General features: G+C 37.6%; 2 protein-coding genes across 3 annotated transcripts in view; both read left to right on the top strand.

The window, feature by feature from the left end:
• Nucleotides 1-24224, top strand: part of KLHL5 (kelch like family member 5) — a 32382-nt gene extending 8158 nt beyond the window's left edge. For both annotated transcript variants that reach the window (XM_063309835.1, XM_063309836.1), the window contains 8 exons: nucleotides 1188-1384; nucleotides 6643-6855; nucleotides 9180-9366; nucleotides 10761-10985; nucleotides 12316-12478; nucleotides 15609-15821; nucleotides 20820-20991; nucleotides 22518-24224. In XM_063309835.1, the coding sequence (XP_063165905.1) occupies nucleotides 1188-1384; nucleotides 6643-6855; nucleotides 9180-9366; nucleotides 10761-10985; nucleotides 12316-12478; nucleotides 15609-15821; nucleotides 20820-20991; nucleotides 22518-22574 (1427 nt within the window). In that variant the 3' untranslated portion in view covers nucleotides 22575-24224. The remainder of the gene's footprint in view (nucleotides 1-1187; nucleotides 1385-6642; nucleotides 6856-9179; nucleotides 9367-10760; nucleotides 10986-12315; nucleotides 12479-15608; nucleotides 15822-20819; nucleotides 20992-22517) is intronic.
• The window catches only part of KLF3 (KLF transcription factor 3), a 174395-nt gene extending 147210 nt beyond the window's left edge, over nucleotides 1-27185 (top strand). The window contains exon 7 of the transcript XR_010068443.1: nucleotides 27176-27185. The gene's annotated coding sequence lies outside the window, so the exon portion shown is untranslated. The remainder of the gene's footprint in view (nucleotides 1-27175) is intronic.
• The last annotated feature ends 302 nt before the right edge of the window (nucleotides 27186-27487 follow it).

Below are 27487 nucleotides of genomic sequence, written 5' to 3' on the forward strand. Positions count from 1 at the left end.
TAAACACTGTTTACAAATCTAAAGTATTTTATTATTGTCTGAATTATATTATATATTATATTATATTATATTATATTATATTATATTATGTATGATTTGGTTTACTCATAAAAGTATACTTGGTACATACAATAGAAAAATGTCACTCAGTCATTATATTTTTAAAAAATTGAGTTTTCTTTAAATGTTTTTTGCTTTTGCTACAAAAGTGCTGAAGAGTGCTGAACTTTCTGGAATGTAAAATTTCTTCATTTTTCCTGTTTGGAAAAAGAAGACAAATTTTCATACTTAAACCTGAAGAAACCATCAGAATTATAGTAGAACAAATACTAGGGGAAAGACTTGCTTGAGTCAAGTTTCACTGCTGGCGACTACATAGACACATCCATGTAATTTTCTTGGTGAGAAAATAAAGTGATTTGCCATTGCCTTCTTCTAGGTATATTTGTCTTCCCAGTCTGTCTTACAGCTGTGGCATTTCCTGGTGGTCTCTTATCCAAGTCCCAGCTAGGTAGGCCCCCCCCTTAATTTTTTGGGACCACCTGAGGTCACTAAAATGTTACCATCTACCATATCATTGCTCCGCCTTAGTGATAAAAACCTGGTATGGAGAAAACAAATAGACAGTATGATGGTCTCAGAATACTTCGGCTTGTATAAGATGGATTAAAGCTCAACTCTTGGTGACACTATGGATGTGTTGTTTTCTTGGCAGAAATGCAAAATGGTCTGCCATTGCCTTCTGGGATGTTTAGCTTACAGCCCTGAGATTTACTGGTAGTTAAATCTTGACCCTCCCAAATCTTGACCCTGCTTCACTTTTTGAAATCAGCCTAGATCAGCTAGGTGCTGCCATTTAAGTTCCTTTTTAAATTGTATGTAGATATAATCTATTATGTAGATTTTTCTCAATTTCAGTTCCATTAACAGTTTCTGGAACTTTCTCAAGAACCAAGTGAATTACGGCTATTTAGTGTTATAAACTATAGTAATGCCTTCATGCCCACCTACTGGGCTTTGCATAAGAATCTCTTATGATAGATTTCCAAAATATGGAATTAGGTTGAAAGGTCTGATGTAGTAGTGTTCTCCTTATTTTCAGTCTTGTCTGAAGCATGATTGACTGATTGTTTGATTGATAATGGCTGCCCATCTTACAATAGTAACTCTGTTTTAAACTATTTTAGGTCGTCTTGAATTAAAAGAAGATAACATTGAGTGCCTGTTATCTACAGCTTGTATTCTTCAGCTGTCTCAGGTTGTAGAAGCTTGCTGCAAGTTTTTAATGAAGCAGCTTCACCCTTCAAATTGCCTTGGAATCCGCTCTTTTGCTGATGCACAGGGTTGTACAGATTTGCACAAAGTGGCTCACAATTACACCATGGTATGCAGTCCATGTACTTTCATTTTATTTATGAAAAAATTACCCCATAATATCATCATCATGATCCTATATATGTTTATTAAGATTTCTTTTTCCTTTTCAAAGAATATAGGAGAGAGAATAGAATCCTTCATATTCCTTCATATATCACAAAATCTTTATTTTGAATAGTTGGTATAAGATCTGAACTTAGAAACCAATAATTAGATCTTTCTCTCTGCCTTGAACTTACTTACATTGGGCAAGCTACTGTTTCTTTGTTCAGCTCATTCTCCTCCAGATATAGCATGAAGATTGACCACTTTACAGCTGTAACAATTATTACTAAGATTATGTGTATGAGGTACTTTGAACTCTTAGAAAGAGCACTTCAGTCTACACAAATTAGAAATATTTTAACATTATGGTATATTCAATAGTATTTGGGACAAACTGCATGCTCAGTGGCACAGAAATTATTGATTATTCAGATATATTTAACCAGTATCCTTTTTTTTAACTTCTCTTCTTGTTTTCATGGTAGTTTCACTTTCACACAATGGACTGCTTTTATTGTTTTAAACAATAAAACAATTATTGTTTAGTATTATGTGAACAGCAGGAATATTCTTGCTCAGGCTCAAGCAATCGTAATGGTTGGAGAGGATATGGACTAGAGTATCATTTTAGTTTAACTGTTTCTTGGATTGCCTTCAGTTTCTACTCAACCGCCTTTAAACCATTGCTCCTTTATGTGGCTTGTTTAGCCAATTACAGTTTATTTGCAATCCCAGTTCTTACTCATCTGCAAGGTTAAGGAACCCGTTAGAAGGTTAGGCCATTTATGGCACTTCAGATATCACTCAGCTACAACCGCTCAGAGTCCGTCTTTGAGGGGAGATGGGCGGTAGTACAAATGTGAGGAATAAATAAATAAATAAATAAACTCTCAGGTATCCTCGAAAACTTGTGCAGTGGTGATGGGCGCTGGGAACTGTAGTTGAGCGACATCTGGATTGCCGCAGATTCCCACCCTGACTTATCCCTTCTCTAATTCTACTAGAGGAAGGAGAGTTTGCTCAAAACGTTTGTAGAAATTCATTCCTGCTCAGCTACATAATGCCAGTTCATGTTTTACTGTTACTGTATATGGAAATTGACAAACATGAAATGTGGTCCTGGCTGCCCTTTTATATTGGCAAATATATAATAAAGGAGTTGAAAAAAGAGATGCTCTGACATATAGTACATTTCAGTGACATCTGATATTCATTTTCTCTTTAGCAGTCACGGTAATAGATTGACTCGTTCTTTATCAGTGTGTATACAAACATTGAAAATGCTATTTAACCTATTAGTCATTAGAGCTGTGCAGCAGTTTGTTTTCCATTCCGAAAAGCTGCTTTGAAGCATGCCGGGCCCGGACCTGGGAAAAGGCATGACTGCTTTGAAGAGTTACAGATGGGTACTACGATCGTGCCTCTGTGCACTTTGAAGAACCTTTTGGGGAAAAGCTGCTAAGATATTTTGGTAGCTAGCGATACGAATTTAATAAATAGGTGCCATTTAGCGGTGAATGTCACAGATTTATTTATTTGCAATGCTTATAATCCACCCCAATCCCAGAGGACTCTGGATGGCATACAGTTATATACAGTATAAAAAATACATTGTCATAAAACCTGAAAATCAAATGTAGAGGATAAACTCAGGATTTCTCTCTCTCTCTCTCTCTCTCTCTCTCATTCCCCCCTCCCACCCAAAGCAGCAGAATCAGGCAACACTTCTCAGAGGGTTGAACTGATTTCCTGCATAGAGGGTTTGAGATTAGACTGAAGGTTAACCCTGGCTTAAAGGAATGTTAGTATCAACAGTTTTTACTATATAATGTATGAATTTTGATGTGTGAGCTACCCCTTTCCCAATAGTTTCTGATTAAGTTATTTTGCTATTCCTTTGTATTATTGATGCACTCTTTTCTCCTCTGTTAATTTCTTAAGATGTACAGTATCATAGCATTTCCCCTAAAGCTAAAGCCATAGAAATCACTGTTTCAAGGCCATTGACATTGAAAAAAGCCAGAGACACCATTCTAGCCTTTAATAGTTTGACTTGAATTCAATTTAAATTAGATGGCTTTTAAAAAGTGATTTTCCAGAGTAATTAGTTATGCTACATGAATCCTTCCCAAGGCCTTTTTTAATATTGTTTAGTTCCAACAGAGACATGAAATTGAATTTTAGTAATAATGAGCAACGCAGAAGCACCTACTTTGACTGGAAATGTATGTTGCCATGGAAACAGAACAGAAATGTGTAGGCCAATTGAATCTTCAATTAGAATAAAGTCCTACTAATTTCATTTGCTTAAAAGCTGTTTGAAATCAGAAAAACTTTCAAGTAGCAGCCATTTTATGTTCCTTTTTTAAAGTCTTGCAATATGCGTTTAGTGGATCTATACTACTATTTAATTCTACTGCTTATGAAAAACCATGAATTATGCATTGCACTTCAAATGGGAGTTAATTGCAGAAAAGCTATAGATGTAAAGCATTTGTGTCTATTGAATTTTCACAGTACACTGCTTGCTTTTAAGGCTTTCAGAATGGGAATGGAATGAATATTAAATATTTATACTTATCATTTGAATCTAACTTTGGACTACACAAATCTGCCATTAAAGCAGCCAGACTGTTAAAAAGCACCATGCTAAATTCACAATTTTCATATGGAAATATGAAGAATTCAATAGTAAAACTTGATATATAATTTTAGATTATTATCATTGAATAGAATTGTTGAAATAAAATGAGTATTTCTTGAGTTAAAAAATATTTGCTTGATAATTCTTCAGAGAGTTTCTGAAAAAATGTATAAGCTTTCAATTAGGAAGTCGTTATGTTCACATCTCAAAAAGTGTTGACATTTTGTGTTTACGTATCTTTGTTTGATATATTAGGACTTGGAGTATAAATGAGATAATGCTTTACATTTAACTTTACAAATGTGCATTGCTGCAGTATTTATATAAAGTACTTCATTATTAATATGTTACTTGATTATATTTTATGGAAACAGGTTTCTTTATTATAAATTCAGAAGTTAGATTCTATTCATCTGAACAGGACCCTTGGCTGGTGGAGTTTAGTTTATTACAGCTACTCATAATCCTTGAATGTGATATTGGACACTCATAAATAGCATGTGATCTAATTTATTTGACTTACACACTGTTTCCATAGTCCTTAAAGAGTGGACTATAGACAATGGGTATACACACCAGACTGTAATCACTATTGAAAATAATAAGAGTTCTTTTTTAAGTAAATATGTAATACATAAATAGAAGTTAATGGGATACATAATTTAATTATAGTCAGATGAAATCAGTAGCTGCTCAAAATTTAGGAACTGATTGCCCAAATATAATCTCAGTGGTCTTTCAAAGCTCAAACAATATGCTGCCAGTCTTTACATGCGTTTAAAATGTTGTGAAGACAAGATGGTATTATAATAACATTGTCTTCAGGCAAAATATGATTTCAGAGCCTCACACTTTATTTAGGTCTGCAATTTCAAAGAATTTAGGCATAATTTTGATAAATATTTCTGGGCGTGAAAAGTCTGTGCTGCTCAAGAATCTTATTTCCTGATAGAAATTTCTTTCCTCTTCCTTCTATTGAGATAAGATAGAAATTGCAGTGGAGTGGCAGAGACCTGACACACTGTGATACTAACAGGTTTGAAGCTTCCTTGACCTGAGGCATAGTATTAATATATCTGGCCCAAGGTTAATTATTCTTTCTAGCACAGAGGCTTTTCAGAGTTTCAGACGTGAAAGGCTTTCCATCTATTACCTAACCCTTTTGAGTATAGGTGCCAGCATTGAACTTGGGGTCTTCTACGATGCAAAGCATGTAGCCCCATGCCTAAGAGGCTGTATCTTCTCAGCTGGAAATTAAGTTAAAAACAGGGTAAAACTGAAATCTGTTTTTCATTCTTACAGTCATTTTATGATAGGCAGATAACAGTAACTGAATGTCGCATGCAACTAAACTAAAATTCCTTTTAAAAAGAAATCTAAAATTATTGTTGTGAGTATTTATTTCAGATTATAAATCTGTGAACAATGCTATCTTCTTTTTAATCTACATATGCAGCTTAATTTCAGTGCTTTCTAATTGATGAGAGTATAGCTTAGTTTATATTAATCCATGAACTTTTGTGTATTAGAAATTTGATTTATGAATTTGCTACTTAATCATTCTATTTAATTTTTTCTTAATAATATTTATGTTTAAGATACATTGATATTGCTTGATATAAAATAAATTGTAAAATTATTTATGTACGATTTATGAACAATGCCTGATGAATCTCAGAGATGACTAGATAAGACATCCAAGGGTTGAGGCAGGGTTTAAATACTATGCAGAGATCCAGACAAAATTATGCAAAATGAGTCATATTTGCATAATATATCAAGCCACAGAATTTAAGATTTCTTAGCATAGAATTTGCAGTCATTCTGCACAGAATTTATTTTCATAGCAAAAACACAACCTTACCCTCAAGAGCTATCATTCAGCTTTGGGGCCACTTAGGCTATCAAGTCCATCCCCGTTTGGTGCAGGAATCCAAGCATTTTAGAAAGATGGCTCCCTAGCCCCTATTTGAACACATCCAGTGAAAGGGAGCCACTACTGCTTCTTGCTCTTTAACCAATTGGTTCCATATGATATTCCCGAACTAGCAGGTTTCCATTGTGTATGAAGCAGTATTGAAATAGTTGTCATAGATTATAGTTACGATTACTGCTTCGCATAGCACCATCAGTATACCTGGTGTTTCAGCAAGGAGGCCTGTGACAACAGCAATAAGAATAAATGCTTGTCTTCTGGATATTTAAAAGCTGCTGAATTATCCAAAGGGAGACAGCTTGCTGATCCAATTTTAAAATTCCATCAGAGCAAGAATTTTCTACAAAGCCAAAATATTTGATTCAGAAAAGATCATGTAAATTGTACAGATTTCAAAATATTTATTTACAGGGGAGAATGCAACCATGTAACTTTCTACAGATCAACGATTTTTATGAATTTTGTTTAACTGGGTAACTGAATGCTAATTGGAAGTTTCCTTTATAATACCAGTGAAAGGAAAGGGAAGATTGAAAAATAAAAATATTTTGATCCATAATACATGGATTAATCTGCAGTATCCAGGTTTTCCTCCATATAATGCAGACATGGTTTTATTTGTACTTCTTAACGTTTTTAGGAACACGTCATGGAAGTCATTAGAAACCAAGAATTCCTGTTGTTACCAGCCACTGAAATTGCAAAGCTTTTAGCTAGTGATGACATGAACATTCCTAGCGAAGAGACTATTCTCAATGCATTGCTTACTTGGGTGCGACATGATTTGGAACAACGAAAGAAGGATCTCAGTAAACTCTTGGCATACATTAGACTACCATTACTTGCACCACAGGTAAGTGAGCGTCATTCTCTTCAGCAGATCATCTGTCTTCAGATCTCTCAGTAACTTACGGTAACATGACTTAATGGTCTCTTACCTGGAGAATTTTCCATTTTTTTAAAGTGTACTTCTCCTAAGAACCTGTAACCATGCATGTGTTTTCTGAATTTTTTAAAAAAAATGTTTTTTGAATGGTCAACAGAGAGAAGGCCAGGTTCACAAGACTAAAAAGTGCTAGAAAGCTGGTAGGTGATTAAATTATTGCAGTAATTTTGGTGATTGAAAATCAGAGGGTAGATTTTTGGATCAAAACTGAGAAACACAGGCTAGTGACAGAAATTTAAAAGCTGCTGAATTATCTAAAGGGAGACAGCTTGCTGATCCAATTTTAAAACTCCATCAGCAAGATTTTATCTCAGATGCAACATGGAACTGAAATCTTGGGCTGAAATAATCATTTTATCGTAGTCGCAAAAAGTATACATAACCAGTTTTTTAAATGTTTATTGAGTCTTCCACCGGGGACTCTGATTCTTGAGACAGAATTTGGCCTATGTTCAGTGGGAACTTAAATTCATAACACCTTAATTAAATACTTATAAACATATCTCCGTGAAGAGTGGTGTATCCTTGGTTAACTAATGCTTCAAAGCACTAAAACATCAGGAGATATGGAAATGAGTATTTGGTGGTCTATTCCAATTATCTATGGATATGTCTGTGTTTAGTCACCTGGGGAGCTGAGAGCTGGATTTTTTTCGCGTAAGCCATCATAATGTAGATTTGTTCTGTACACTGAAACAGACTACCAAAGAGCCAGTAACTGATATTTATAACTTTATATAAATTGCTCCAGGCTTTAGAATCTGAAAATGCCTAACTATGCCAGTGGCTGTGATTGATGGGAAATACCATCAAATCCTACTGACACAAAGGTTCTGCCAGTCCCACATTGAAGGTCTGCCCCATTATTTGCTTCACTGTCCTTCATATTCATCTTTGTAGGAAAAGATTGTCAAAGTACTGGGCTCCTGTCATCTAGAGAGTGATAAGTACAAAGTTATGTTCTTGCTTTCAGTCCATAAGCTCAAAATATCTCAACGGCTTCTTTTGCCATGTCCACCTTAAAATTAATTACAAACCAACTGCCACGTTATGTGCCTGGCAATCAGTTATAAAAGGGATTCCCTCATTTAATATGGTACACCTAGAAAAGTGTAGAAAACATTGATTCTCCATTAACCAGTCAGATCAGATTAACTTGATTATTTTTGTCTTGCTCTGTGTAAATTTCATTTAAAGATCATAGTTTTGAGCTTACTAAATCAAAAATTGAATTTTAAACTTCAGATAGGCACTGTGTGGTAATGTGGTTAAAGTTTAAATTAGAAAGGAAAAAACCCAAATTCAAATCAGCTGTGACCCTCACCGGGTGATATTGGTCTGTTGCTGTTTCTTATTTAACATAACTTGTGAACTATTGTGGTTATAAAATAGAGTAGAAGAAAGGCAGAACCACACACATATAGATTTAAGGTTCCTGTAAGAAAGGAAGGACCAAAAAAATGGGTTAAAATGTTTGATGCTTCTGATGACTACACCAAAAAATTTAATTTATTATATTATATTAAAATAAGGTTCACTAAGTTGTAGATTAATATTTGCAGACAATGCTAATTTACTAGGATAGGTTAAAAATTATTAGAATAGCAACATTTTAAGTAGTAACCTATATTGATTTGGATAGAATGAGGCAGATCTAGATAGTCTTGACCAAAATTATTGCTCTTTAGTGAAGATTAACACTGTAAAACTTGATTTTGTTGCATGCTAATGTGTGTTACGCTGCTCTGTTCATTAGGAATTATGTCACGCAAAAGCACTTGAAGCTTATATTAGCTGAAGCTTATGATACTAATGAAATCTATAATAGTTATAAACACATAAAATATGTAACTAGATAGCAGTAATGCATAATACAACTTCTATATTCTATATGTTTAAGTTACTGTAGCATTAGTTAACATTGCTGCAGCACATATAATAGGTTGTGTGAAAATTTCATCCAACCGAGCAATTAGCAGTTTGGGAAAATGGATTTTCACCCTAGAGAGAATGGTTAAAGCCTGGCTCAATGTACAGAAGCTGAAATTTCTAGTAATAGAGCTTGCTCTTTTCATACCTTGACTTTTGCAAGACATCTTTTAACTATACTGATTTAAGGTTAGATTATATTTATAGCTACATTACTAATTAATTTGTATTTAATGCTGGCTTATTCCTGATCCACTATCGTTGTTTAACAACTCAGCACATTTATTTCCTCTTTTTCCTAGTTCTTAGCAGATATGGAAAACAATGTACTCTTCAGAGATGACATTGAATGTCAAAAACTCATAATGGAAGCAATGAAATACCACTTATTGCCAGAGAGACGACCCATGTTACAAAGCCCTCGTACAAAGCCTAGAAAATCTACTGTTGGTGTACTGTTTGCAGTTGGAGGCATGGATGCAACTAAAGGTATTGGTTTACTGAAGTTTATTAAAGATAAAAATAAATCCATCATATTTAGAGAGGTACGGGCAGTTTATTAGTGTTGTCACCTATCCAGTACAACTATCTTTTTTTTCTCATGAGATAAGAAATGGAAAAATGATTCTGCTAGTTTGCAGCATGGGGTGGCTTTAAATAGAAAATATCTGTGCAGAATATATATTGGCAAGTGTCTGTGCTCTCTTCCTCACAACAAAATATTGATAAGATGAAATATGGACCATGTTCCTTTATTTGAAAAACAGCTGGATGTGTTCTCCTGAAATATGTTGGGACGGTCAAAACTAAAGGTAAGCCAGAATGATACATGGTATGCAAACTCAGATCCAGGCTTATATCATGAATGCATAAACTTGTGATTAATATAACCCAGAATCCTTTGAAATAAACACATACTGTATAACATAGTGTTTTATTAGAATAGCAACTTTACATTAATTAAATTAAACCATTTAAACTTTTTGATATATTCATTTAATTTATAAATGAAAAGGAAAAACATGTGGAAACATGTATTATAATCTAAAATTATTTTACCGAAGTGTGCAGAAATCTTTAATTACAATAAGACAAATATTATTCCTAAAATGAGTGTATCAAGTTAGAAAATTATTTGTTGATTTTTGTAACAGTTATTTGAAGTTCCAACCATATATATGCATTCTTAAGAATAAATTTTATTGAACTCAATATCTAAGTGTTTGTTGATTATATATTCTGAATGTACTGTAGTTGAATTTGAAACATTTAATAATGCATCAATGAAGAACCAATATTAGAAATGTTAAGAGTTTGCAGATGAAAATTCACAGAAGTAAAGTGGAATCTGTGCTGCATAAATTAGGTCTGCAATCACTTGAAGTTATATCTATTGTTAAATTGGTTGTAATGTAGAAAAAAAGCCTTTAATATATTCTTATTTGAAATAATATTTGTTGTTAAAATAGATTCTGTCAGATCTCAAGAAATAGCATAGATACAAATTAAGATTGTATGTCATAAAGCATTGAATCCAGATTTAGGATATGCAGTTGGACTAGCAGAAGTAGACTTGCTCTCCCATTTCTTTATTTAATAGGTTGCCTGACTCCCAATGACTCTGGGCAGATTACAATTCTGGCAACTTCTCCAAAATGTAAAAATGCTAGATAGAGGCTCAGGAAGTGCCTGATGCTTCTCACCAAAGATGCTTCCACTCTATCTCTTTCGGTAACACGTGTCTCAGTTTGGCTCTAACCTATTTCATTAGTAAGACAATCATTCACCTTCAGCTTAGAGTCATACCTGTTTTATTTTCATAGAACTGTAATATTGTTCCAAGTATTGTTTTTGAACATACATTATTTTATACTATTACTAAGGAGCAACAAGCATTGAAAAATATGATCTCCGTACCAATATGTGGACCCCTGTAGCAAATATGAATGGGAGAAGATTACAGTTTGGAGTAGCAGTGTTAGATGATAAATTATATGTTGTCGGGGGTAGAGATGGACTGAAAACATTGAATACTGTGGAGTGTTATAACCCCAAAACAAAAACTTGGAGTGTGATGCCACCTATGTCAACTCACCGGCATGGGCTAGGTATGTATAATTATTTGCATCTTTTTAAAAAAGCATTGTGCTTTTATCAGATTAACTCAAGTAAGTGTTTCTAAAGTTTTATTTGTGGTTCACTGTTGTTGAAAAAAAAATTAACTTTAAAACTCTCAAATAATTTTGATTATATGGCTGGCTTTAAATCTAGAGCCCATAGAATTGTACTGGTGGGAGCAAACTTTCCCACTACAACTATCTCTGCCTGATATTCCCTTTCTTCCAAATACTCTAGTCCTAAATTATTAAGTGTTTTAGGTAATCAACATTTTGAATATTAAAATGATTTGAATTTTCACCTTATTTACATCATACTTGGGAGGTAAAGTTGTGATCACAATATTGCTTATAGGCATGGGCATCTCTTGGAGATTTTATGTGGTCTGGAAAATTTCATGAAAATACTGGCTATTTCAAGAGTGGGAAAAGCCTCTGGTCCAAGACTGAGCAATTTGTGGTCCATAGCCTGCATAATTCTCCTCATAGTCCTGGAGCCCAAGAACCACACTATCAAGACTAGGAACATTATGATAGTCCGTACATGTTTGCTAAGAAATCAAGAAAATGCTTTATTTCTGCACGTGTATTATTATTTTACAGCAACAGACTGAAGAGCTTTTCACATTCTGTGTTAACAGTTTTAGAATAAGAATGTTAAATAATTAATGTGGTGCGTCCTCCAATTATGGCCAGGTGGTTTCCCTGTTCCTGTACTTTGGTGGTTTTCAAATTATTCTTCAGAAAACTATTGGGTTTCTTGGATACTATTGAGATTTTTTTTAGGCTTTCCTAAAAGGCACTTAATCCATCTCTATAATACCCCTACATAAAATATGATGTTGTGATGTAGAGGGCAGAAATGCAAGATGATGTTGATATTTTTAACCCTCCTTCCTCCCTCCCTCCCTCCTCAAGGTGGCAAACATACTGTACCTAATACTCCTGCCTCCTATTTTCCCCACAACAACCTTGTGCGGAGGGTTGGGCTGAGAGAAAGTGACTGGTCCAAGGTCACCCAGTTGGCTTTCATGCCTAAGAGAGGCCCGAACTCACAGACTCCTGGTTTCTAGGCCAGCACCTTAACCACTACACCAAACTGGCTCTCAGTTTGATGCTGATTGTATCTCAGGTTGCCTTCTGATACTTTGTCTAGTACTCCATTTTGATGAAGGTCTCAGAACTTTCTGCAGACTCTCTGGTTCTTCATCAAAAGGCTTGATGAAGAAATAATTTATTTCAAGTAAAATGTCTGAGAACATCTAGACATGATACAGAGTCAATTTCACATTCAGAAATGATGTTTGTGTTTTTTTCCAAGGCGTAGCAGTATTAGAAGGTCCTATGTATGCTGTGGGAGGACATGATGGCTGGAGCTACCTGAATACAGTAGAAAGGTGGGATCCACAGGCCCGTCAGTGGAACTTTGTGGCTAGTATGTCAACTCCAAGGAGTACAGTGGGTGTAGCAGTATTAAGTGGAAAGTAAGTAGAACTATAGAGAACCGAAAGTTAAGGCTTCATGGTACTTTACTCAGATATGAATAACAGATTTAAATTTAAATCACTCTAATAGAGTCACAAACTAAAATAGGACTGGACAATTTTCGGTGACCTGACTGCTGCATTAGAAGTTGCTTACCGGCTGTTCGTGTATGTCTAAAAAATCTCTGCCTGTTGTCATGGAAAAGAATAGATTCTTCTTTTCACCAGTAATGAGAGAGAAATGTCTTGATAGCTGAGAAAATGTGGGGTAGCCTGGGCAATACTGGTTTCAAATGTTTTTGTAATGCAGTAGTGAATGACAAAACCATCTTTACCACAGCAGGAGTGGTTGTGCTCCTTCCACTCCATGAAAAAACTAGTTGGCTGGGAGGAATGTGTTCTATCTAAGATTGGAATTATTACATCTGGCTTGCCTCCCCTCTCTCCTCATCCAAATATACGTTGTATTGGAGTAGCCAAAAAAGAGAGATTGAAAGTTTTCTCTTCCCTGCCCCAATCAAGGGGGCTTTACCAGCATTGCTATACAAAAAGGAGAAAGAAAGGGGAGAAAAACACAGAGACAAAAGGGGATAAAGGAGAAAAAAAGGAAATAACAAACACCATATTATATTACATATATTTAAAATTCAGGCTAATGTTTAAACATAGCTTTCAGTCTTGACCACATGGAATAATATTGATCAATCTTTCCATTACATTAATAGAGAACAAGTTCATAAGCAGAGGGTAAACACATAGCAGCAATCCAGGATATAAATCTAGGGTCACGCTCTGTCTTTGCTCCATGCTTCATGTTTGATAAATGCATAATTCTTCATATAATGAATGATAGATTTTTTGGTACAGTCAGGACCAGAAATATTGGAACAAGGATAACTGTTTTGGCATTTGGCATCTGTATACCACCACATTGAAGTTGAAAGGAAACACACCCAGATGGAAGCGAAGTCAGGATATTCAGCTGTAATTCAAATAGACAAAAGTGGGGCACTAACCATTGAGGAAGTACAGCCAGTGGCATACACCCCCCCCCCCATCATTGGTGGCTCATAAGTAATGGAACAAATGGCTGACAAGCAGCTGCATGGCCAGGTGTGGCCTGTTTCCTGGGTACCCCATGACCAATCAAGCAGATAAAAGGCCTGGAGGTGGTTCTGAGTGTTACATTTGCATATGGTAGCTGTTCACTGGAACGCTCAACATGAGGTCCAAAGAGGTGTCCATGAGAGTGAAGGAGGCCATCATTAGGCTGAGAGAACAAAACAAACCCATCAGAGAGATAGCAAAAACATTGGGAGTGGCCAATACAACAGTTTGGAATATCCTGAAAAAGAAGGAATTAACTGACAAGCTCAGCAACAGGAAAAGGCCTGGAAAACCACGGAAGACAACTAAAGTGGATGACCGCAGAATTCTGCTCATGGGGAAGAGGAACCTTTTCACAACATCTAGCCAGGTCAAGAACGCTCTTGAGGAGGTAGGCATGTCACTGTCCACATCTACAGTCAAGAAACGGCTTTACGAATGTAAATACAGAGACTTCACAACAAGGTGCAAACCACTGGTAACGCTCAAGAACAGAAAGGCCAGATTAGACTTTGCCAGCAAACACCTAAAAAAGCCTGCCCAGTTCTGGAATAAGATTCTTTGGATTGATGAAACCAAGATTAACTTGCACCAGAATGATCGGAAGAGAAAAGTATGGAGAAGGAAAGGAACAGCTCATGATCCAAAGCATACCACATCATCTGTCAAACATGGTGGAGGCAATGGCATGGGCATGTATGGCTGCCAATGGAACCAGGTCACTGGTGTTTATTGATGACCTGACTGCTGATAAAAGCAGCAGGATTTCTGAAGTGTATAAGGCTATACTTTCTGCTCAGATTCAGCCACATACTGCCAAACCGATAGAATGCTGCTTCATATTGTGGCTGGATAATGACCCAAAACACACAGCAAAAGCTACTCAAGAGTTTCTCAAGGCAAAGAAGTGGGATGTTCTTCAATGGCCAAGTCAGTCACCTGATCTCAACCCAATAGAGCATGCTTTTCACTTACTGAAGACAAGGCTGAAGGCAGAAAGGCCCACAAACAAGCAGCAGCTGAAGGCAGCTGCAGTAAAGGCCTGGCAAAGCATCTCAAGGGAGGAAACTCAGCATTTGGTCATGTCCATGGGTTCCAGACTTCAGGCAGTCATTGACTGCAAAGGATTTTCATCCAGGTATTAAAGGCGATCCTTATGTTTGTAATGATGTTGGTTTGTTCCATTACTTATGAGCCACCAACGATGGGTGTGTGTGTATGCCACTGGCTGTACTTCCTGAATGGTTAGTGCCCCACTTTTGTCAGACCTCTTGCATTACAGCTGGAAGTCCTGACTTTGCTCCCATCTGGGTGTGTTTCCTTTCAACTTCAAGGTGGTGGTGTACAGAGGCCAAATGCCAAAACAGCTATCCTTGCTCCAATATTTCTGGTCCTGAATGTACATGGTGGCCGACAAATGTTTTAAAACAGAAAAGAACAACTTCATAGTATTAGAGCAATGATGAGAAATCTTGCTTTGTTTTCTATAGTAGTTTCTTTTTGCATCAAATGATTTTCCTATGATTTTATTAACTTTAGTGCTGCTTGCATCTTTGCATTGAAACAGAAAAGACACGTTCTTCCAATGAAAAAAGTAAAACAGAAGAGAGGGAAGAAAATACAACCTGCATATAATATAAGCTTATAAATATGGCTAGGATTTAGTTCTTACCCACCAAAGTAGTGCAATAACGAACAACAAGTGATACCACCTTATGAGGATGAAAGTGAGTAGAGCCAGAGAATATACAGTAGTTAAGGTCTAATAAAGGCAGGACTGGAAAATCAGCAGTATCTCCCTTTTTAAAGGCCACATTCCAAACGTGTCCCTGGAGGAAGGGAGCATCAGATTCTTTTGCCTCCGAGAGAGAACTAAATTCTTGTTTGTTTGTTTGTTTGTTTTTAGCTTTCACTTTACTTTTTTCCTGCAACATTAAGACATAGTTCAGCCTTTCCTCGTTATTTTGTGCTTAGAAACTGATAGCTATTATCACATTCCTAACATTTTTATATACATTTACAGGCTATATGCAGTTGGTGGCCGAGATGGAAGTTCTTGTCTGAAGTCCCTAGAATGCTTTGACCCTCATACTAACAAGTGGACTCTCTGTGCTCAAATGGCAAAACGAAGAGGGGGTGTGGGAGTAACGACCTGGAATGGGTTCCTGTATGCTATTGGGGGTCATGATGCGCCAGCTTCCAATTTGACATCGAGGCTGTCTGACTGTGTAGAAAGGTACTACCCCAATAAATTGTTGACTTCACTTAAGCAGAGGAAGCTTTCATAAGGTTGAAGGCTTGGCACAATCCTGGTGTGGATGAATATAACAGTACCCCATTGATTTTAATGGGAAGGCTGGGTTTATATGTAAATATTTCCCAGTGAAATCAATGTGATTTCAAGAGCTTAGCTTTTGTTGGATCATTATTTCACAAAGATCGAAATTGGTTCCAAGGGAGTAATATACAAACACACACACACACTGAACTAACTGAATGACAGCCAGAATGGGTGTAAACTTGATTGTGTTCTGCCCCCATTATGTTAGAGAGTAAAGGAGATGACCATGACAGAAATATTTGAGGTACCGCCTTACTCCCATTGTTTCTACCTGTCCCATTAGGTTGGGCAGGAGGGGCATGGTCCAGGTCCCATCTATTAAGGATTGTCATTAAGTGGACCTAGGAAGCATGCCTTATCCATTGCTGTGCCTGCCCTCTGGAACTCCATGCCACATGAGGTTTGGCTGGTCCTGACTCTGCTCACCTTTTGTAAAACCTTGAAGACCTGGCTGTTTTCTGAGGCACGGAGGCCAGGAGAGTAACAGAGCCTACACTATTGGTGATTTTTTTTTAGGGAACCATTTTGTGTTAGTTGGCTGGGCTATATGTGTGTGTGTGTGTGTGTGTACATATATACATACTATACATACAGTGGTTTGTGAACGCTTTTGAATTTTCAATATTTCTGCATAAATATGGCCTAAAATGTGATCTGTTCTCTGCACAAGTCCTAAAACTAGATAAAGAGAACCCAATTAAATAAAAGAGTCAAAAACATTATACTTGTTCATTTACAGTATTTATTGAGGAAAATGATTCAGAACTACATGTTTTTGTGTGGCTAATTCTGTTATTATAGCTTATCTCAATAAAACATAGTTCTAGTATTCCTGTGTTGATTTTCTGGTCTGATCTCCCTAATGGGGCTGATAAGTGAGCAGTTGTGAATAGAATTAAAGAACTGTTTAGTAGCCGTTTCAGGCTGATGTAGAGATGTCCCCTTCCATCTGCCACCTTTCTCCTTTTGTCTCCCTAGAGAGCTGGACACAGCAACATAGGCCAGTAGTTTATCAGATCCATGCAGGAGTGTTAAGCTGCTCAGCTACCTGTATTACAAGTACCTTAACTCTGTGGCCCTTACTGGTTTAATCCAAAGCTGGAATAGCAAAACAGTAGAAATTGGGTAGGTTGGTCTTATCTGTTGCCTCCTGAACTGAGGCTGAAGGGGTGGATAACACTTTTATGCAACAGTTTTTATTCCTGATTATGACAAAAAACGGGGAGCTTTGATTTACTGTTTGTTTAGTAAGCAGGATCTCGAGATAGTTTAAAATCCTAGTTTTGTTGTTTATTCGTTTAGTCGCTTCCGACTCTTCGTGACTTCATGGACCAGCCCACGCCAGAGCTTCCTGTCGGTTGTCAACACCCCCAGCTCCCCCAGGGACGAGTCCGTCACCTCTAGAATATCATCCATCCATCTTGCCCTTGGTCGGCCCCTCTTCCTTTTGCCTTCCACTCTCCCTAGCATCAGCATCTTCTCCAGGGTGTCCTGTCTTCTCATTATGTGGCCAAAGTATTTCAGTTTGGCCTTTAATATCATTCCCTCAAGTGAGCAGTCTGGCTTTATTTCCTGGAGGATGGACTGGTTGGATCTTCTTGCAGTCCAAGGCACTCTCAGAATTTTCCTCCAACACCACAGTTCAAAAGCATCGATCTTCCTTCGCTCAGCCTTCCTTATGGTCCAGCTCTCGCAGCCATATGTTACTACAGGGAACACCATTGCTTTAACTATGCGGGCCTTTGTTGTCAGTGTGATGTCTCTGCTCTTAACTATTTTATCGAGATTTGTCATTGCTCTTCTTCCAAGGATTAAGCATCTTCTGATTTCCTGACTGCAGTCAGCATCTGCAGTAATCTTTGCACCTAGGAATACAAAGTATTTCACTGCTTCTACATTTTCTCCCTCTATTTGCCAGTTATCAATCAAGCTGGTTGCCATAATCTTGGTTTTTTTGAGGTTTAGCTGCAAACCAGCTTTTGCACTTTCTTCTTTCACCTTCATCATAAGGCTCCTCAGTTCCTCTTCACTTTCAGCCATCAAAGTGGTATCATCTGCATATCTGAGATTGTTAATGTTTCTTCCAGAGATTTTAACTCCAGCCTTGGATTCCTCAAGGCCAGCTTGTCGCATGATGTGTTCTGCATACAAGTTGAATAGGTAGGGTGAGAGTATACAGCCCTGCCGTACTCCTTTCCCAATCTTAAACCAGTCTGTTGTTCCGTGGTCTGTTCTTACTGTTGCTACTTGGTCGTTATACAGATTCTTCAGGAGGCATACAAGATGACTTGGTATCCCCATACCACTAAGAACTTGCCACAATTTGTTCTGGTCCACACAGTCAAAGGCTTTAGAATAGTCAATAAAACAGAAATAGATGTTTTTCTGAAACTCCCTGGCTTTTTCCATTATCCAGCGGATATTGGCAATTTGGTCTCTAGTTCCTCTGCCTTTTCTAAACCCAGCTTGTACATCTGGCAATTCTCGCTCCATGAACTGCTGAAGTCTACCTTGCAGGATCTTGAGCATTACCTTACTGGCATGTGAAATGAGTGCCACTGTTCGATAGTTTGAATATTCTTTAGTGTTTCCCTTTTTTGGTATGGGGATATAAGTTGATTTTTTCCAGTCTGATGGCCATTCTTGTGTTTTCCAAATTTGCTGGCATATAGCATGCATTACCTTGACAGCATCATCTTGCAAGATTTTGAACAGTTCAGCTGGGATGCCGTCGTCTCCTGCTGCCTTGTTATTAGCAATGCTTCTTAAGGCCCACTCAACCTCACTCTTCAGGATGTCTGGCTCTAGCTCACCGACCACACCGTCAAAGCTATCCCCGATATTGTTATCCTTCCTATACAGGTTTTCTGTATATTCTTGCCACCTTTTCTTGATCTCTTCTTCTTCTGTTAGGTCCTTGCCATCTTTGTTTTTGATCATACCCATTTTTGCCTGGAATTTACCTCCAATGTTTCTAATTTTCTGGAAGAGGTCTCTTGTCCTTCCTATTCTATTGTCTTCTTCCACTTCCGCGCATTGCTTGTTTAAAAATAATTCCTTATCTCTTCTGGCTAACCTCTGGAATTTTGCATTTAATTGGGCATATCTCCCCCTATCACTGTTGCCTTTTGCTTTCCTTCTTTCTTGGGCTACTTCTAGTGTCTCAGCAGACAGCCATTTTGCCTTCTTGGTTTTCTCTTTCTTTGGGATGTATTTTGTTGCCGCCTCCTGAACAATGCTGCCAACTTCTGTCCAGAGTTCTTCCGGGACCCTATCTACTAAGTCCAGTCCCTTAAATCGATTCTTCACCTCCACTGCATATTCCTTAGGAATCTTAGTGAGCTCATATCTAGCTGATCTGTGGGTCTTCCCTAATCTCTTTAGTCTGATCCTAAATTGTGCAAGAAGAAGTTCGTGATCTGAACTACAGTCAGCTCCAGGCCTTGTTTTTACCGACTGTACAGATGTCCGCCACCTTTGGCTGCAAAGGATGTAGTCAATCTGATTTCGGTGTTGTCCATCTGGTGAAGTCCATGTATAAAGCCGTCTCTTAGGTTGTTGGAAGAGAGTGTTTGTTATGCAGAGTGAATTGTCTTGGCAAAATTCTATCAGCCTGTGTCCTGCTTCGTTTTGTTCTCCCAGGCCATACTTACCTGTAATTCGAGGTGTCATTTGACTGCCCACCTTAGCATTCCAGTCTCCTGTGATGAAAATAACATCTCTTTTAGGTGTGTTGTCCAGTAGGTGCTGCAGATCCTCATAGAACTGCTCTACTTCAGCTTCTTCAGCATTTGTGGTTGGGGCGTATATTTGGATCACTGTGATGTTAGATGGCTTGCCCTGAATTCGAATTGAGATCATTCTGTCGTTTTTTGGGTTGTATCCAAGCACTGCTTTAGCCACTTTACTATTAATTATGAAGGCTACTCCATTTCTTCTGTGGTCCTCTTGTCCGCAGTAGTAGATCTGATGGTCATTTGATGTGAAGTGGCCCATTCCAGTCCATTTCAGTTCACTGACGCCCAGAATGTCTATCTTTAATCTTGACATCTCACCAATAACCACATCCAATTTGCCCTGGCTCATAGATCTTACATTCCAGGTTCCAATGGTGTGTTGATCCTTAGAACATCGGATTCGCCGTTCACCACCAGCACCGTCGGCCGCTAGCCGTCCTTTCGGCTTTGAGCTAGCTGCGTCATCACGTCTGGGGCTAGTTGAGCTCATCCTCTGTTCCTCCCCAGTAGCATTTTGACCATCTTCCGACCTGGGGGTCTCATCTTCCGATGGTATACCGACATATCTCTGGTTGTACTGATCCATTTAGTTTTCACGGCAAGAATACTGAGGTGGGTTGCCATTACCTTCCCCAGGGATCGCATTTAGTCTGACCTCTCTGTCATGACCTTCCCGTCTTGGGTGGCCCTTCACGGTTTAGCTCATGGCATCATTGAGGTGCTCAAGCTCCAGCACCACGACAAGGTAACGATCCTTTGCTGAAGAAAATCCTAGTTAACAAACTAATATTAAATCACAATTCCCTGTCCTGTAAATTATGGGGACGTAGTTTAACCTAACCGACAGGAAGCTCTGGCGTGGGCTGGTCCGTGAAGTCACGAAGAGTCGGAAGCGACTAAACGAATAATCAACAAAGTTTAACCTAACCAAGATCAATATGCTGATGAAAGGAGAAGGTGAGGAATGAGCTCACAGGTTCTGTGTTTTAGCAAGCTGAAATTAGTATACATTCAGACTGGCTTCATTTACAAAGAACAATGACACAGTATTGCAATAAAATTAATACTGGCTATGCCAACTTATCAATAGATCTAATTATGTAATTTTCATGGTAGTTCTTGAGCTAAATAGAATGTAAACTTTTTTTTAAATCAGATACGATCCCAAAACAGATATGTGGACTGCTGTTGCATCAATGAGCATCAGTAGAGATGCTGTGGGAGTCTGCCTTCTTGGAGATAAACTGTATGCTGTTGGAGGATATGATGGACAAGCCTACCTTAACACAGTAGAATCTTACGATCCTCAGACCAATGAGTGGACGCAGGTAATGTTAAGATTAAAAGAGTTGGCTAACACATCTGAGATTGATGTTCGGAATGATTGGTATTCAGCAGGTAAATCTATGGTCTAAAGGAGAAAAAGTCAGTGTTGTATATTGCCGGCTTTCTGGGAGTAATCTCAGTCTTTCTTTCAACCTTTATATTTAAATCCTGTAATTCCAGGTAGCAACTGAGTTGGCAAATCCACATGACTGCAGGTAGTCCTCACTTCATGAGGATAACTGGGACTGGAATTTCCGTTGCTAAGCAATGCAGTCTTAAAGTCTGACATCACGTGACCATGCCACTTAGCTACAGCAGTTCCAGCAGTCCCCAGTTACCATTGTTAAGCGAGGACCTCATGTGATTGCAACTTCTGACTTCCTGCCAGCTTACCCATTGACTTTGCTTGTGGAAAGCTGGCAGGGAAGATTATAAATCACGATCACGTGACCGTAGGATGCTGTGATGGTTGGGAATCCAGGCCAATTGCCGAGCACCCGGATTGTGATCATGTCACTGCAGGGACACTGTGACAGCCAGAACTTCAAGGACCAGTTGTAAGTACCACTCATTCAGCACCGTCACAAGTTCAAATGGTTGCTGAACGAGTGGTCATTCAACAAGGACCACCTGTAATGATAGCAAGCAAAATTTAAGTTTTGCTCTGCACTGAGATTGCATTTGCTTTTTGTAATTGGGCAGTTTTCTCTCTCCCTGATGCATTCTCTTACTGTCTTCTGTCTACTTCTCTGTGTAGTTCTCTGAAAGAAAGGTAGAAGAAAAGGAAGAGAATGAATAATTAGATGATCCATTGATATCACCATGAAAGTTACCAAATTCAGTTCAATTTGCAATTGCTATCAGGAGACACTGAGTTTGAACTTGGCCTTTTTTTCCTTTTCATTTAAGAATCTTCTTTTTAATTATTATTTTTTCATCTTTTAAAATTTTGTATTATTCTGTTATTGTACCTGGCTTCCTTTTTTTGGTCTTTGACCATAAATATATATATATTTTTAAGTGGTAGAATCAGGCTTCTTGAACACTGCCTTGCCTTTGCAAATATATGAGAAAGGACATAATATTAATAGGAGGCAAAACACCTCTAAAAATACTTCCTTTTACTATTCTAGCTGTGTAAATTCTGGACTACATTAATCTGACTCAGAAATCTAATAAAATTTGTCAAGGATTCCAGTGTAGCCTAGCAAGATAGATTCATTAAGTGAAAAAAACCATAGCAAAAGGATTAATGATTTTTTAAAAAAAAAATTGTATAGAGTTGCTGAAAGTCAAATGGCATATAAATTATTATTATTATTATTATTATTATTATTATTATGAACCACTTTCATAATTTCTGGTATTGAGGTGTGATGCAAGATAAAAGGTTCTAAGGTTAAGCCTAGGTGAGCTCTGATTCTAATTTGAGCAAAACATGTCTTGCTTCTTACCTCTTCCACAATATTTGTGAATCTATAATATTGATCATTTTGTTGCTGACCTTTTTCTTCTTTTGCTATTTCAGGTTGCACCACTGTGCCTCGGAAGAGCTGGGGCTTGTGTTGTGACTGTAAAACTCTAGTTGTGGGATAATTGTCTCTTCTGTAGACTCTTTGGGGATTTCACATCAAATTATTAAAACATAATCAAATAAGGTACTGTGTATCTTCACAGGGCAAAGAGACTGGTCTTAAATCTATTTGTCTAAAAGTTTTTTTTAAGGACCAATATTATGCACTTTTAAAAACGAGTAATGCAGTTTATGTACATGTACTGTATATGTATTTGTAATGGAATATACTAGATAGGTGGCATGTTTGAAGTACAGAAATCGGAAAAAAATGGCACTAATTTTGATTGTTGTTCTAGAGGCACTGAAAGGAATTTTTGTTGTTGTTGTTGTTGTTTGGCCTCTATCCACAGATTTGCAACTTTATCTCTGTGCTTTTGGCAAGATGCAAGAGGTAGTCTTGCTTTGTTCCAAATGTTTTTGATTGTCTGATTTTTTTTTTATTTTTACATGGTACAACAAACCAAATGCAAAGGAAGTATCAAGTGGACGACTTGTCTGGAAAATACTGTACATTTGATGCCTACACTTTTTCAGATAGCTTTTGCATTCTTTTCTGTTTAACTGAAGCCTTATTTTAATTATTGTCTTATGCTTGGAAATACGTTACAGAGTATATTTTTCATGAACTTTGTGCCACTGAGTACCCCTTATTTTTATGAAATTTTATGTAGCCTAGAAATAATCCTGCATAACTTTCTGAACTTGGATTGTCACTTTACGGGATCACTTCCTCAAAGACGTTGCAGTGAAAGAGAGGCTGGGGAAGCTGATTAAAAGTGACTCTCGTGTATTACTCCGAAGCATTCCATGGTTTAAAACTGTGGCTAACTTCAGTTGACCCTGAATGAGAGACTTCCACAGATCTTATATAGGCATTGATATAGTGTTACTCTATCAAAAAAAAATGGGTGTGACCCTACATACATTTGAGATCTTCAGTTACTTTCCAGAAGAAAGACTAGTAGATTTTTCCAAGGATCAAATTTCTGTAGCTAAATTATTTCATATTGTAATGTTGTTTTTCTTTGGAATTTGCCTAATGTTGGTATTTTACACTACTGTGAAATATTTGGATGTTCCAACTTGCTCTCAGATTTTTATATTTTCTTTTGTGCCTTGCTTCATATGTTTTCAAGTATAGTATGTAATCTGAAGTTGTAGACTCAAGCAGATTTTCTGAAAGTAAATGGAAGGTATCTAATAAGCCTTTGCACATCCAGTTCTGAACTTTAAAGTTTGCCATTTCTATTAGTTTAAAAGAAGAGTTCCAGCATATAAGTCTGGTTTATAATTGTTTCTGTTTACATATGATTTTATGATTCCTTGCTGAAACTGCAATGCAAAAAAAAAAAGGAAGTTATTTTCTAGCTTTAAAAAAAAAGAACAAAGTTGTATTGTACTGAAACATCCATTTTCCCATCTTTCTTGATCACAATTTGGCAAATAATAGCTAATATTCTATATGCATAGAAACATTTCCGGGCTAATGGAAAGGTCCAAAGCATAATAAAAGATGAGGTAAACTGTCTGAAAGAGATCTCCCAAATCTGATATCATTTACTTACTTTGAGTTTTTCTCTGTTAGAATGCTTATCATTTTATTGTAAGGCAGCCATCACAAAACATTAAATCTTTTGATAATAAAAACATTTAAATGTTTTTATATCTTACTACTTTGTTTAGTTATCACTAACAAATAATACAGAAAGAAACATAAAATTTAGCCCTTTTCACAAATAAAATAAATAGGAGTTCTGTAATTCGGTGTCTTGAAGTGCTAACATTCTCTCCTATTGGAGAACCACCACAGAACCGCCTTTAAGCCAGCCAGCCAGCCAGCCAGCCACATTCATATATTTCTACACATACTTGTACACATAAGATTAATAGACCAAAGGAATGCTGAGAATGTAGTGTACTTAAATTCAGTAAGGCGTTTGATGAAGTTGACCATTGCCACCTCCTTAATAAAAAGGAATGGTGTGGTATGGATGGTTCTTAGTGGTTTTATATCAACATGGGAGAGCTATTCCGCTGGACTCAGGTTTCTGTCTTGGGCCCAGTGCTCTTCAACATTTTTGTAAATTACTCAGACAAGGGATAGAAGGGATACACATCAGATTTGCAAATGACACAAAGCTGGAGGAGTGTAATGATTGCCTATTCTAAACACCATCAGACTCATAAGCAGGATCACAAAGATATCTGATTTATTAAAGAATAGTATACAAGTTCACAAAGAAAGCTGAGAATGAGAAAAGCGCGCCAAATGCAAACTAAAAAACCCTCGGTGCAAACGAGATCCCTCCCCCCATAGAATCTTCCCAGGCCCACAATCCCAGGCGCTCCTAATGGCTTCTGATGGTCCGCGGGAAAAGTCCTTGAGCAGAGCACATAACCCAAACACATTCCATTGAAATGAACACAGATACAGAGCTTGGCACAAGGTTCCACAGCAGCTCCCTCCCAACAGAAACGCGCGTCAGCACCATGGCATGTGAAAGGTTACGATGTACAGTGCACATTGAAACAGTGAACATGACGAGGGATTGCTAACACTCAGAAGAGAGGCTCAAATTTCAGAAGTATCTTGATAGATTTAAACATTAGGCCCTATCCAATCAAATAGCCAGTTTGGTCTAGTGGTTAAGGTGCTGGGCTAGAAACCAGGAGACTCAGAGTTCTAGTCCTGCCTTAGGCATGGAAGCCGGCTGGGTGACTTTGGGCCAGTCATTGCCTCTCAGCCCAATTCACCTCACAGGGTTGTTGTTTTGGGGAAAATAGGAGGAGGAAGGAGTATTAGGTATGTTCACCACCTTGAGTTATTTATAAAAACAATAAAGGTGGGATGAAAATAAATTAAATGCAGTTCAGTGATGAGGATTCTGCACTCAGGTAGGAAAAACCTGATGCACAGGGGCAAGATAGGTGATAACTAGCTTGGCAGTAGCACTTATGAGAAGAATTTGGTAGATCACAGATTAAGCATGAGCCAGCAGTGAAAGCTAATGCTATCCTGGCCTTCATTAATAAGAATATAATGTTAAATGATAGCTCCTTTCTGTGCTACACTGGCCAGACCACACCTGGAGTACTATGTCCAATACAAGAAGGACATTGAGGAATTAGAAAGAATACAGAGAAGAGTGTCAAAGTTGGTGAGGGGCTTGGAAGCTAAATCCTATGAAGGAACTGGGTATATTTAACCTAAAGAAGAGAAGGCTAAGGGGAGAAGTGATAGCAAACTCTAAATACTTGAAGATTATCACAGGGAGAGGGTGTGGATTTATTATCCAGAGTTCCCAGAGGACAGGAATCAATCAGTGGAAGCTTTTCAGAGGGAGATCCAAACACAAAATAGGAAGTTCCTGACTGAGATCTATCAAGTGGTGGAATAGCCTGCCTTTTGGAGTCATGGATACTCCATCACTGGAAGTTTTCAAGCAAATATTGGACAGCCATTTGTTAGAGATGGTCTGAGGCTTCGTACCTTGAGCAGGGAGTGGATGAGAAACTGGTCGATGTCCTTTTAACCCAATCGTGCTATGATTCTGTGACATACACATACCAAGACATAGAAAATTCTTCTGCCTGACTTCTATTTCATTCTCTGTATCATTTTCAGAGTGGTAGGGAAAAGCAAGCAGGCATGCCTAGTTCACTAGGTTCAAATGCATATGCCTAAATCTGGATCAATATTATCATATTAATTATTTTTGCTTCATAAGAGTATCTTGCTTTAATTTCTCATGAATACGCATACTCTGTCCAAATGAAACCTGGGTTTCTCACTTCAGAAATTCAATAATGGCAAATAAGGTTCTCTCATACAACATCCACTGTCATTTTCAAAGTACAAAGGCAGTCAGGGTACCAAGTCTTTGTATGAACCATTACATTTGATCTAGAATACTCTGGAAAAAAGGGGGTTATGTGTTAAAGTGGAAAATATTCCCTGAAAATACACTGCTGTGAATGATATGGGATAAATATCAGAAAATAACAATGATCTGCAACAGGATGCAGAAAGTGTAAAATCCTATTCTAAAGTAAGTTCCACTGAGCTCACCAATGACAGTCTTGCTGTCCTTTGTAGCTGTCGCACAGGACAAATGCCTCATGTATCCCAAATTCTCCTATCATTAATTCAGAAGGAATGTGTCAACCCTCATTATTTCTGGTATATAATCTGAGTTCCTATATAACTATACTCATCCTTTCATCTCTGATTGGCCTACCATGCATCAGGAGCTAGAGCAAATCATAATGATGAGATTATTTTAAATATTTGAAGTGACAGACCTTAGTGTCATCTTGAAAATGAGAAGGCTTTATTCATATTCAGTGCAAAAGTTTGGTAAATGAAATGTCCTTTCGCCTGTGTGGCTTGAGCACCACCACGTGTGAACTTAAAGCAAGAGTTTCCTTAACTGCATTATGCTCATTTGGCCATAACTGAGCTTCCTGTCATAACAGACACTGATCCCACCCTGGTGCTGCATCTATCAGGAAGTGAAAAGGGAATGGCTTTAATTTTAGGGAGCTGTGGTTGAATGGTTCCTTTCTGCAGAAAGGCGTGTTCACCAATGGATTAAATGAACTGAATACAGTGTGTGTGGGTGGTGTGTGGTTGTGTGTGTGTCTGCAACTCAATATTTGTTCCTGGCAACTAAATGGCCAATTCCATGCAGTTTTCTTGGCAATGTTTTCAGAAGTAGTTGGCAGTCAGGAAATATGCCACAGACTAGCATTTGATAAAGTAGGAATGAAAAGATATTCACATGCTGTGACATGTCTATATCTACAACTGTTTTCCCTCTGACGCTATGGATGCAAAAGTTGGACTTTGAAGAAGCAGGATAGAAAGAGTATTGATGCTTTTAAACTTTGGTATTGGAGAAGACTCTTGGGAATACTATGGA

The sequence above is a fragment of the Candoia aspera genome, chromosome 8 (genome assembly GCF_035149785.1).
Source record: "Candoia aspera isolate rCanAsp1 chromosome 8, rCanAsp1.hap2, whole genome shotgun sequence".
NCBI lineage: Eukaryota > Metazoa > Chordata > Lepidosauria > Squamata > Boidae > Candoia > Candoia aspera.